This window comes from Anopheles coustani, chromosome 3, assembly GCF_943734705.1.
Source record: "Anopheles coustani chromosome 3, idAnoCousDA_361_x.2, whole genome shotgun sequence".
NCBI lineage: Eukaryota > Metazoa > Arthropoda > Insecta > Diptera > Culicidae > Anopheles > Anopheles coustani.
Window position 1 is genome coordinate 15,957,420 of NC_071288.1, and position 13,874 is coordinate 15,971,293.

At 48.8% G+C, this 13,874-nt stretch overlaps 1 protein-coding gene and 1 long non-coding RNA gene across 2 annotated transcripts in view; both read left to right on the forward strand.

Annotated features, from left to right (window-relative positions):
- Positions 1 to 6,153, forward strand: part of LOC131259199 (uncharacterized) — a 30,761-nt gene extending 24,608 nt beyond the window's left edge. Inside the window, exon 3 of the long non-coding RNA XR_009178118.1 lies at positions 5,459 to 6,153. This is a non-coding gene — a long non-coding RNA (uncharacterized LOC131259199). The remainder of the gene's footprint in view (positions 1 to 5,458) is intronic.
- An 838-nt stretch (positions 6,154 to 6,991) lies between these two features.
- On the forward strand, positions 6,992 to 12,729 carry LOC131272334 (extracellular serine/threonine protein CG31145). Its single transcript, XM_058274040.1, has one exon. It carries the CDS (start codon positions 7,417 to 7,419, stop codon positions 9,025 to 9,027), a length of 1,611 nt encoding a protein of 536 aa, XP_058130023.1. The 5' UTR covers positions 6,992 to 7,416; the 3' UTR covers positions 9,028 to 12,729.
- Positions 12,730 to 13,874: the final 1,145 nt, after the last annotated feature.

Below are 13,874 nucleotides of genomic sequence, written 5' to 3' on the forward strand. Positions count from 1 at the left end.
TGTACCTGGTCCTCTTCGGCGCTTGAAACCTTATCGCCTCCGCCCCTGGTGTGTCGCGCGTAATTCAATGATTGATTTGTGATTGAGCCTCACGATCGAGTGTCTGAAGGTAAGAAGCGGTGAGGGAAAGATTCGCCTGCCACCTCAATCGCCATTGCCTTATCCATAATCTTGGAGGCTTATACGCTGGATCTAAGGATTCGCTGCGTCTCGATTAAACTCGAAGGTGACTAATGGCACCTTGGAGTCTTGTGGCCAGGATCGATAAATAACGCCATTGGACGAAGTGACTCACCAGCGCACCCCGAAACGGAAAAGCCAAATCCTTGTCTGGATCAACGGAACCCTTAATGGATGGTTAATGCTGGCGGCCCGAAAACCACAATGTGCACACAAGTCCACTGGGCTTATCGTGGGTTGTTATTGCCTACTGATGAAAATTATCGAACGCTTATCATGGTTCGCATTTTGGATCTGAACAAAGGTACACCGCCGGTGCCCTGGTTTCGGGCTAAATTTAGCCACCTTTCACACACAGCCTTACGCCAAAGCTAATTCTTTGTAAGCCGACGCCTGCTGGGTTATTAAATTTTAATGCTATTGATAGTAGCTATCTTCATCCGAGATGTCAGACATTCGAACCACCACCGGCCATTGATCGTAGGAAAATTATCATTATTACTATCATTACAATATTTCGAAAAGTTTTCCAATTATGGCAAGATGTTAATGCACCGCCACGGGCCAGAGATAGTAGACGTCCGAGCGGACGGGAGGTGTCGGGTGTAAGAAAAGTTTCTTATCAACTACCAGTATCAGCCATTATTATGTAGGAGCGTGAAAACATTCCCTTTACGAGAGTTCAAACACCCCAGAACCAGGCGCGCGCAAACCGGACCCTCTCGAGGTCAATTGCAGCTCGTTTTTCGCAATTTCGCTATTTCACACGACCATTTTTAAGGCTGGTCGCATCGCATCCCGCTGTGTCGTGACCGACCGACCGACAAATACGCACACACACCGACCGGCACGGTGTGGGTCAAAAATAATTCGAACAAATTTTCCACTTCACTATTCAAGTTCTCCGGTTTCAGTCGGAACGAGGTTGTTGCAGTGTGAAAAAGGGGGAAACAAGAAAGTAATGGTCACGTCTCGATGGGATTATGGTTCGGCGAAGTGACCCTCGATGTCTAGTGAAGGTGCAAGAGATAAACCCTTAGCAAGAATTCCCCCCCCCCTCTCCCTTATAGAATGTGTGAAAACACACCCCATCGAGCTTTTTTGTGTCGTTTTCGTTCGGAGAAAATGGGAAGCTGTTATGACCCCGTCTGGAGGTTTGCTTTCAGATGAAAATCAAACACCGAGAGGCACCAGTCGTCAATTCTCCCTGGAACGCAACACCGGAAGGCGACCATGTATTTATGCACCCCCCTTTCCTCTACCGGGAATCAAATTGAATCAAAACACTAACCCCCTGAGCCCGTAAGCATTTAACCCCTTCCAGTGCTCAGTTTCAAACAGTCCGAGTCGCGAGTGGTCGTGCCCGGTTAAACACAATTCCCCTGCCTTCTCCTCCAGGGATTCCATGGGGATGGAGAAAGGTAACCTCAGTCATTTCGGAGTAACCTGTTTCTCCTACCCGCCTTTTTAACGTGGACGTCTTTCGGGGTAACGTTTTAGGTGTAAACGTGCTCCGGCTACCTTCCGCTACTCGGACGGGAAAGGGGATGTTATGGGTCGTAGTTTTTCCGAAAAAACAGCCTATGTTGTTTTGGAAGTTATGATGATGGAAACATGAACCTGGAGGCACCCCTTCCCGTCCGGTGCGATAAGAGCACGAAAAGTTTGCCCACAGAACGGTACCCGGCGGTTTTTCCGACTTCCGCACGATGGTTTTTTGTTCCCTTTTGCATAACTGCTTCCCTCGGTGGTTGATGGATGTGGTTTTGTGGTCCACTTACTGGCCGCGCGAGAAAAAGAATCTCCCCCTGGGTTTTGGCTGTGTTAATTAAAAGGTTACGTTGCTAGTCTCCCGGCCCGGGCGATATGCATGACGAGAACGCTTCACATTCGTGTAAAAACATTCTCTCTTACCTGGGAAAGGCGCTTCATTTGGGCTTCCGCACAATCGTTTCATTCCGAGCCGTGCACTTTTCCTGGGTTTATAGAGTGGCCACGAATCGATCACGAGTGTGATTTTTTTTTATCACCTAACACATTCACCCAAAGACGAACGCTTCTTCGGGCTAACTGGAACACCCCGTCGGACCCGCACCGTTATGAAAATTAAAAAGAAAAAGTAAGTTTTTTACGAGCTCCAGTGAACGATGATACCGTTTGTTGTGGAGCATCAGCAACATGATGAAACAAGAGTGAAAGATAGCGTAAGGCGCGCTCACCGGAGCTCCAATTCCCCGCTGGCAGACAGGCACCGCTAATCACGCCAGGGGGGAGCCGAGAAGATCCAGCGCGACCGGAGGAACTAGAAATGCTGATCAGAGGTTTCCAGAGATCATGATACCAGATAACTGGCCACTGAGATGTTTTTAAACATTCAAATGTTTTTAAATCTCCTGAGACCTTCACGTGCCTTTAATCGGTCTTTGAACTAGCTAATCGAGATCAAGATTATAACACCTAACGCTTATCTTTCCAATTGCCTTAAGCGAACCCTACAGTCCCAGAGTAAAGATTGAAGTTTCAAAAAGACCCTTAGAACCCCGACAATTAAAGATGAAAAATTCTGAAGAGAAAGGCCGGCATACTTCCTTTGAAGAATATGTACAACCGAGTTGAAGCGAAAACCACAAAAATCCGGCTGAAGAAGCAGAGAGGCACAATGAATGGTTACTTAACGTTGCGCGAGGTACAACAACAATGAGCATATGTGGGAAATTAGATTTATTTTCTTCCCCTTCCCGACGGTGTCCCTCCTCCTCCTCCTCCTCTTCCTCTTCTTTTGCCTCCAGTTCGGTCCTTCTAATCCGTTAATGAGTAGTTGCGCCAGTAGTTTCTGGATTATGGCGGCTTATTCTAGGTTTCACCGTTTTTCCCCGCCGTTATTATTATACATACACACACACCGAGGAAGTAGCCGCACGACGTGAGGCTTCTTCTGCGCTCGCTGCAATAAAGATCGCATCGGGTCGATAAGTTTGGGAACTTTAGGTTTCGCTGCAATCATCACTCCACTGCGGGTCTGTACTGCCTCCACACCAGAGTTCGATGGCCATCTCTTGGGATTGTTTCGCTTCCTTCTCGACATGGACTGTTGCGCAAGCGTCGTCAATCTCTGAAGAGCCTTCCTGCCCTTGGGCACACGGCGTCTTCATCCGGGAATCTAGTGAACCCCCCCCTTGGACGTGAAAAGAGGGTCTGATTGGATTGAAAAAGCATTTCTTCAAACCGAAACTTGGCCGGAACCCGTCGGCGACCGCTCCGGTCACAGTTTCATCAACGTTTGCCGTGCTTGCCCCACGAGGTAGAGTGCCGGTGTTGTAGCTCGCACGAAAAGTGATCCATTTCACCGAAGATGGAGAAGATATTGGGCATCCAGGTTATTCCACCGGAGGGCTTCCGTTCAGTTCTAGTTTGGGGGTTTTTCGTTAAAACATTTATTTTTTATTACACTCACCGAGAACAGACAATTTTTTACTACGCTTAATTTTTATATCTCTCTTTACTTTACCCTCCACTACCCTTGCTTTCCTCCCAACCCCCCCGGTGGTGTCCAGCGATGCTCGCACGCTAGCGGTTTCCGATGGCTAACGGCGGTTAACCGCTTGTGGGCAAGGTGCAAGGTTTTCAAACGGTCCGTTACGCGAACGATAGAACTGCCGACTCGACGCTAAGCGATTATGTTTGCTCATCGATGAGATAAGCATGATCCGGGGGGGTCGCGATCAGGAATGATCGTTGAAAGGGAACAGCTTTCCGGCTTTGGTAATAATTTTGCAATCATTCCAAAAGCAGTCACACTTTGCGTTAGCTCCGATTCGATATAGTATGCAAATTTATGCCCCAAAAATTAACATTTCAACAAACAGCCTTGCTTTGTGTCAATGTGCTCACAAAACAAACAAAATATCGATCGAGGTAGAAATGCGCTACCGGCCAAGTTCCGCGCTAGTAAAACTATCAAAAATCGATTTAGAAACCAAAACCATCACTTTAGCGCTTTCCCCCTAACCCTCGGCAACGGGGGTCCACAAACGCCAACCTTTTTTTTTTTGCTCGCACCCGCCTCGTAGCATTTCCGGTCATTTCTCATACTCGAGCGTTTCCGTTACAGTTTAAATGACTTCAAAAAAAAGCCGTGAACCGGTTGCCCAGCTGGGACTGAACCTCGAGGCACAGCAGGCATTGCCTCCAAAAACTGACTGATGTGTGGTAAAGGCGTCGATCACCCCATGGATTACGCCTCCGAGCAAAAGATTATGGATTCGAATGGTGCCTCCATGGGATCGGAGCGTCTCGGGGGGATTCATCAGACTGACCTCGGGGGGAGACGAAAGAGAAAATGTTTGGTTCCCATGGAAATAAAGCATTGGTACGACGACCTATACACGTGTTAGGATGAACCCTAATAAGCTCGCCTAACGTGTGCCACTAAACCGGGCGAATTCAGGTCGGTCTAGTTCGAACGCTCAAATCTGGCAGTAATATGCTGCTTGAGGACGCATGGAAAAACGCCGTACATCTGATGGCCAAAAAACAAAAAAAAACCCACCCCAGTTTGGTGGAAGAAACGGGAACGTTCCCGGCAGAATCCAGGCTCGTTTGAGGCTTTAATAACCGTAATCAAACGAAATGGATTCCGTGTACCCGTGGATGAATATGATAAATCGGCTTGATTTGCCATGAAGCACACGAGCAACGAGCCAACTGCGCGGTCGAAAGATTAGAGCACAAAAAAGAACGGCTTGTAAAATATACCAACGCTGGAATGAAATGGATAACCACGGCGTTATTCCTAATTCACCGTGCGAAAGGTGTATGTGTGTTCGTATGCATATATGGGTCAAACTGTAATTATCTTCCAAACGCGCATATCGCGCACACCGTATTCCATACGCAGCTCCAGCTACTGCCACCATTCTCATCATCATCATCATCATCGTGATCTGTGGAAACAACATCACGATCGATACGATCAGTTGGTGATCATGCAATGGAGCTTCTCTTTCCACACCTCACCTCACAACCCAGCCTGCGTGTGGCCTTGTTCTTACAGCCATAATTTTCAATTCGCATCTCTCATCCAACACTCCATTACGCCAGTCCCCAAAAACAAACGCAGCTTTCTGGCACAACTAGGCAAACCACAACCACAACGCCGATTGTGTGCGATGTTCATCTTGGTTTGAAATTAATAATTCCATACGAACAATCTCTAAACAATGTTTTATCTGTGTTTTCATACCCCCCCACTTCTCCTCCTCTCTCATTATAATTACAGAGTTTTACCATCCAACAAGCACCAAATGCCAACGCAACGCAACCGGCAAGCGCTCCCGTGGAAGCGACGAATTCAGCTGGCGGTTACAAACTCACCCGCTAGAACGACGGTTCGTCCAACGTGATCTCCTGAAACCCTAGCGGACGTAATCGAGCCGCCGAAAACGAAAACACAAAAACCCCAATCCACGTGTTGTTACGCTCGTGTCGGATATTGTACGCATCGGCTCCAATATACACACCTGTCTCTGCGACGACGACGACGACGACGGGAGCCACGCACGACCGGGGGAAGCCACGCCGAAAGTCGTCATCATCGCCATCGTCATCATCAGCATCGGTCCAAACCGCGAACCGAACGGTGAAACGGTGCGCGAACACAGCGTAATCTCCCGCAGCGAAATAAACCTCGACGCACACCGCTCATCTTCTCTGCGGAGCCATTTGGGCCTCTCGCTCGTGCCATCCGGAACCGCTTGTAGCCGGTTTGCTGAGGGGGGGAAGGGGGCTTCCGCCGTCTAGAGCCAACGTACCGAGAGCCATCTTTGCTTGATCTCCCGTGAGCGTGAGCGATCGATCGTGGCACATAGCAGTGGCAGTGAGAGGCAGCAGTATCCAACTCTTCTTCACCTCGTCGCGTGCGGGGTGCCGCGCCTACGTCATCATCATCCGAGCCGGCCCCGGCGGGCAGCCTTCACCGCAACGCGGCAGCGCAGCGACCGAACGTGGCGGCAGTATTGGCTCGGGTTTGGCCCGAAACGCGTCGCGTCGAGAACCGGAGCAACGCCATCCACCGGACGGATCGCGATCATCAGCTAATTTTCGTGTCACTCGACACGAACGGACTTCACCAAGGACCAACTCGCGCCGGTTGTTTATGTTAATTCCCAATCCAACGGGCGACGGGGAAATAAACACTCCGGCACCTTCAGTTGCGCGTTCTTATCAACCGAACCGGGCTCGGATGATCGAGGTAGCTAGTAGCCGGGACCGGTTGTGTGCCTGTGTGTTTGTTTTTTGCGGATGACGTCGCGCGTGTTCGTTCCAACACACATTCCAGTTTATTTTTAATGTCTTCTTATACTGCGTCGCGTGTGGTGTGATCATCGTCGTACGAAAAGCCCACCTTTCGGGAGTTCCAAAAACTCGGTCGCGTGGGGCGCATAAATCCTGCGCACGCTGTTTGTCCACCTCTGCCGGCCAAGGTGTGTAGCAACCTCGCTATCTCTTGTTGGTTTCACGTTACAAAAAAAAAACGAATGCCCTAAGGAGTGTGTGGTGCTGAGTCGAAAATGCTGACTCGAACGAAAAACAACCATCATCGCGAACAGTGTAAACAGTTGACGCGACCATCACCATCGGTGGCAACTGTTTGCCTAGGGTAGCTGATCGTCCGTCCAACGGTGTCGTTGTTAGCGCACCCGGCAACCGGTGCGGCGGCGGCGGCGGTGTGAAGTTATCGAACCTCGAACCCCATCGATCTGAACTCTAATCTTGATGCCAGAGCAAAGCCTCCCCTAGTACACTACTATCAGTCGTGTTGATGAGATCCGTGCTGATCTTTCCTCCCGGACTCCCGGGACTTGACCGAACGGTGTGCATGTGCAGTGAAACTAACTCTAAACAGCACCGCAAAGCATAGTTGCTGACTCAGTCGCGGTGGCGATAACGTTTGGCGCACATTCAACCTGCTGTGTGCCAGTGAAAACGAACTTAAAGGCCTTGCCTTTCCGGAGTGTAAAAAGGGGGCAACTTTGTAAGCAACCCGTCCAGCGCGCGCCCCCCCGGTGGCATTGAACGTGTCCACCCGTTTGGTGGTAGTGGTGTTGAAGAGTTTGCAGGTAGGTTCTACCGAGCGCCCGGTGGTTCCGACCAGGCATTTAGCAAGTGGTAACCGTGGCGAACGGGTCGACGTCTCAGCATTCGCACCGCCAGCGCAATAGCACCGCGGCGGCCATCATGTTCTGGATACGCTCGAAACGGCTCAAGGAGCGGCTGGCCATCGGGTTCGGTGCCTCCTTGGTGCTGTTCACCCTCCTGCTGGTGATCGACCTGCAGATGGATCTGGGCGTGTCGCGTGGTGAGTTCATACCGTCGCACGCCCGGATACGGTACGCGAACCAGGAGGATAAGAGCGGCATCTACAACGAGTTCCACCGGAAGTATCTGGCGAACAGTAATGCGTCCGGTTCGAAGGAGTATCTCACCACGAACGCACAGGCACACCGTGGCCACACGGACACGTCGGGCCCGGGTTATCCGTCAAAGTCGGCCACGACGGCTCCTCCGCCACACGATCGATTCAAGGATCTGACGGCGCTCATTGTGGCACCTCGTAATCGCAAACGGCCCGAGCCATTCGAGAAGATCATCGTGAAGGAGGACCTCTACACGACCGAGCTGGATGAAGTTGAGGCCAATCCGACGCTCGGTGACCTGCTCGATCTGAAGCTCGCCCCGAATGCATCCAATCTGGAACGCTTTCAGTTGCGGATCTCCAAACGCGAGCTGTACGGCGCAAGTGACACCCTTGTGAACGCGGTGATCGACGATATGATCAAGCTGCCGATCTTGCACGTGGTACAGAAGGAAGGTGGAACGCAACTCAAGCTGATTATCGACTATCCGAACGATATTCACGCTCTGTTCAAGCCGATGCGTTTCCCGCGGGAACAACAAACCCTGCCGAATCACTTCTACTTCACCGACTACGAGCGACATACGGCCGAGATCGCGGCGTTTCACCTCGACCGGTTGCTTGGGTTCCGGCGGGCGATGCCCGTGACCGGCCGCATCCTCAACATCACCACCGAAATCTACCAGGTGGGCGACGAGGTGCTGCTGAAGACGTTCTTCGTGTCGCCCTCGAACAACCTGTGCTTCCACGGCAAGTGTTCGTACTACTGTGACACGTCGCACGCGATCTGTGGCAATCCGGACACGCTGGAGGGTTCGTTCGCCGCCTTCCTGCCCACGCAGGACGACACGCAGCGCAAGGTGTGGCGGCATCCGTGGCGCCGATCGTACCACAAGCGCAGGAAGGCCCAGTGGGAGACGGACGCGGACTACTGCACGATGGTGCGCGACATCCCGCCGTACGACGAGGGTCGCCGGCTGCTCGACCTGATGGACATGAGCGTGTTCGACTTCCTCACCGGCAACATGGACCGGCATCACTACGAAACGTTCAAGATCTTCGGTAACGACACGTTCCCGATCCACCTCGATCACGGTCGGGGCTTCGGGAAGCCGTTCCAGGACGAGCTGTCCATCCTGGCGCCGGTGCTCCAGTGTTGCCTGCTGCGTGCGTCAACCCTCGAGACGCTGCTAAAGTTCCACAACGGCCCGAAGCCCTTGTCGGAGGCGATGCGCGAATCGATGGCCGTCGATCCGATCACGCCCGTCCTCTGGGAACCGCATCTGGTGGCGCTCGATCGGCGGGTAGCGATCGTCCTGCAAGCCATCCGCGACTGCGTCCGAAAGGCGTCGGATGAGGACGTGCTCGATGGTGAGGTCCATAACGCGCTCGACGTAGACGACAACCGTCGCAAAGGGTTCTATCGGTCCTAGCGACTGGCGGCCTACCGTCGACGGACCGGGCTGCAGGAACGCCACGCCAGGCTGCACGCGATCAACCGGTACTCGGCGGCAGCGGCAGCAGCCCACATCCTCTCCACAAGGGTTGACCACCGGCATGTCGCCGGCCAGTATCGGCGCGCGGCCCGAACGCCGCAGCATGACCTGTTCAGCCGAACACTGTACATAGTTTAGCTCTCCTCCTAAGCAGTAGCACTAACTCGAGATAACAGTAGGACCTGGGCAGACGCACCTCTTAGGACGCCATTTTCCGTTTCGCGCGTGAGCTCTAGTGACCGGAAGTGAGTGGACTGGTGATTGAAGGGCAGAATCGCAACAACGTGCTAGGCCGACGCGATGTCGGGATGATCGAGATTTGTGATCGTATCGTATGTGTGTGTGTGGATATGCGTGTTGAGTGACTGTGTGTGATGTGTGTAAGTACGTGAGGAAGCGAGCGAAAGCGAGAGAGAGAGAGAGGGATCGAGAATTGTTATTAGTGATCTTTAAAGTTAGTTCTAACGGTCTATAGATTTTCTATCAATCTATACAAACACTTTTTTAATGGTGAATATTTTGCTCCGCTCCTAAACATCAACACAAACAAGAAAAGGATTAAAAATGTTGACGAGAGTAAAACTCGGAGGGAACGAAACTGAAATGGAAACCGCGTGGAAGAGCTTGACCGGAAACGTTGCAACGTTTTCGAGTCGTGAGGACGAATGATAAATATGTCTTAAACGAAAAGAAAACAAACGAAGGCAAACATTTAACGCGCTGGTGTAAAACCTCCACAAGAAACTCCTTTACATATGTTAAGATGGTAGATCAATTTATGTGACACGCGGGATACCACTTTGTTAACCCTTTAATACCTTTACACAGTTAGGCAAAGGCCGTTTCCGTTGTACAGGTTAAGTTCCGTTGGGATGTATTTAAGTTTGCATCGTGTTTTTTTTTTCCTCCATTGTTTTGCCGGTAGGAATCACCAGAACTAGGATAGAGTTAGTACTACTTCATTCGCTCGGTATTGCGCTAGCACCGAAGCGAAGCTGTGAGGCCAAAGTTATCGATTTTACAACCCTCTCAACCCACACCCCACACATACACACATCCCCCCGCGGGAGAGACAGACCACATCTTTCGTAGAAAAGATGTTAGAAACAACACGTTAGTAGGAGCTAAAAAATACTACGAAACCTTAAGCGTAAGGAATAGATTGGAAATCAAAGTGATTTGTTTTTGTTTTCAACGTGATTTGTTCAACTTTACAAAACGAATCTGTTTTCTGTTTTTTTTTCTTTTGCCTACATCAAGTCGATTCCGATAAGCTGTTGTTAAGTTTGATAAGGAAGCTGGTTACAAAACTCGATCATGTTATTTTAAGTGCAAGAACAATAAAATGGTCGGACGGTGAATGTTGTGACGTTCCGATACGATATCGCTTTAAAATGATATGTTTTATGTTTCGTTGATGGACTATAGTTTTCTTCATGCACTAAAAATGACAACAAACAAGAAAAACAAAAGAGCGAAAACTTTTTCTATTCGATTTAAAATGTGCAAACAATTGTTGCTAACTGATGGCAGAGAAATCGCAATCGCCCAGCCGCGGGAGGTTTCTTTTCCACTCGTTTGTTTGTGTGTTTCACTGCGCCTTCGAACTCCCTCAACCACTTAGGGAATTAAACATCGTTTAGGTGCTCTTAACCCGCGGCCAGGAATGCTTCGAGAGAGGAGAAAACAACCAGCCGATGCCGACGCTGCACCTACACTATGCAGCACCGTCTCGGCGAAAAGCCCATTCGCCAAAGGCCAGTAGTGAAGGTGGAGGAAAAATAAATTATTAAGAGCAACAATAAATTAAATCAATAGACCAAACTCGCGCCGGTCAGACTGAAAGGCGAGAAGGGCGGCATTAGTTAGGATGCTATCGGTTGTAGTGGAGAAGCGCGGCTCATCTTTTACCATCCCGCCCGCTCGTACATGCCGACGGAAACACAATGGAAACCGCGATCGCGAGACGAGCACGCTAGTCGCGATCGCGTACGCTAAGTTTTCCCAGCGTGCCCGCGCGCACATCCAACGTATTTTCACGAACCCTCCTGATGATTCTTTCCATTCATACCGAAGCCGCGGTAGCTCTTGGAGGAGAATGTGCACGATGGCGCCTGGTGTGTGGTGTATGTTTCTTGTTTTGTTTTGGTTGTCATGTTACACTACGCTGCGGGCGAGGTGGCACGGAGGGTGATACGGAAAAGTGTCAAGTCAGCGTGGTGGAGAAACGCGAAAAGTAAGGAAAAGTAAAACCTGTACGATGATGGGAAAACATAACTTACACACCCCGCATGCGAAAACAGACGTTTAAAACAATACGGCGAGGCAAAACCAACCAACCATAATAGTAGTAGTAGTACCAAAAACTGATTAAGATGATAATAGCACACTATAAGAAAACATAAGAATATTAATAGCAATGGAACGTAACTGGTGAGAAATTGTTCATCCATCTTTCCCTCAACCGTTTGACACACTCTGTCGTTCGTGATCGTTTCTCTTGCGTCAATGATCGATAGAAATCAATGAAGATGCCAAAAAACAAAATAAACACTTAAAACCCCCTGTATGTGCAAAAACATCATCTCGAGAATAAGCGGTTCTTTTGTGAGAAACAAATGGAAAACAATAGACGAACCGCAACTTAAAAAAGCCACTGATCGAAGACTGTGAGGCCAAGAGCGAGTACCGATCGCTCAAGTGAATTTTATTCCCACCATTTATTCCGTTCTTTTTGGCCAGCAAAAAAACCCCTTTTCCTTTTAATGAAACGCGTGAGAATTCTTTACCTTCGTTTTGCGTCATCGATCGATTCGTTTGATCCGATCCGGCAAAAGCTCCAAAGAAAGCCAGACCGATCGGTTTAATGGACTGCAGTCGAATTGAAAGATGGAAGCTGGAAGCTGCCGAAAAGTTTGTTAAAGGTTTTTTCCCTCCCAGGATGAATTGTATATTTTGTACAAAAGCGAAAAGTAAATCTATTGGAGGTTAAATAATTGAATATGTAAAATACAAAACGAAATGCATACACTTGTTCCTATATCTAAGAAATATAGCTTTCCACAATTCCACTGTACCGTGTGTGTGTGATCCCTTTGATGGTTATCCGTTACTTCCCACTTTTGTTTTGTTATACGTATCCGTGTGACTGTGTGTGTGTGTCTGTGCGTATATTGGCCACCACTTAAGCATGGATCAATTTAAAACTATACTAAACTAAACTGAAACACATCGGGAAGGAGCAATATTTCAATGTAGCAGTATCGTGTCAAATGAAAAAAGGGAGCTATGAATTTAAAAATGGTGTGCGAAGGGGCATCGAAAGGGGATCTTACTTTTTTATGAAGCAAAACTTTACACAATAAAAAACACACATACACACACACACACGCAAACATAAGTCAAGCGAAGAAAGTCGCTCCTTCCATCACGTCACCTTTCTTCCAATTGAAAGCAAGATCGCAAAAATGCATTAGACATAACCAATTCTTTCGGGGACGAGATGAAATTCGATGGAAAAATAAAAGTCTGTTGTTATTGTTAGCTAAAGCGTATTGAAGAAGAGGCCAGCAGGGTGTGGAGGAAAGGGAAACAAAATGTGAAAACTCCTGGAGATAGTAATAAAACAACTGATCAGCTGTGGTATCACTAATGATATAATATATTCTAATATATGAAAATCAATGAATAAAGTATGAAATTTGAAAATCTAAGTCGCACGTTTGTCCGGGTAATTTTTTTTTTAGAATATTCTGCTCCCAAATATGTCCGAAAATCTTTTCCTAGGTTCGGTTCTTCCACGACGTTCGACGCTACGAGTCCTCGCTGGTGTTAATTGGATAAAATCACGAACGTCAATATTGAACTATTTTAGGCTCGAGTTGACTGAACTTTTCAATTTGCCCAGAAATTCCGTTCTACAGTTGTTTGGTTTTATTAACGAAACGCCTTTCTTGAGGCAGCTTCTACCGACGATTCGTTGGTACTACATTTGTTGTCCTAAAGGCACACGCCCACGCCTACTTTGTTATTAACTAGTTTGCACCTTCAACGACCGTGCAAGAACCGTTTAGTCCATAAGAACAGCATTGTTTCGTGTTTTTTGAGTGACACCAAAGACAACTTGGGCACGGTTTCTTGGAATAACGCTTTTTCTCCCACTTTCCAAGGACAGTTGTCTGATGTTTTGTGTGAGTCACAACAGCATCAGAGTCTAACCACAACAAAAAGAGGAAAACAACTGGGACGTGCTTTTCCGCTGGACACAACATTCACGGACGGGGCGAGAAGGTGTCGTCCGTGAGTGGTCGAGGGTCAAGATGGTACCACATTGTGTAAGGTTAGGGTTCGGTCCGTTGTTTCGTTAGTCCTTTTTTTCGTTCGCTTTCGAATTTGGGCAGTTTTATCGACATGAGCACCGACGAGGTTGGAATGTGCGCTCGTTGCTACGCTTATCATGAGTTGTCCATACGAGCAGCGGTTGCATCGCAGATGACCTACAGAGTCGAGGGACAAGTGTGCGGTACTGTTCATTAATGAAACTTCTTTATCAGCACTCTGTCAGTCAGCTGGTCCGTCACACAATCTGAACTAGCTGGTTCGCCGCCGACGCGTAGTTACTGTCCAAAGTACAACTTCCCATTTTCCCGCTACAAAAAAGCGAAAAAGAAGAAAGAGTTTGTCCGCAATTAGTTGCGAACTCGACTGCATTCGTAACTGGGGGATAGTGCTTGGAAGCACCAATGGAAAATGGTGTACAAAACTAAACTTTAACCGTTTGACCC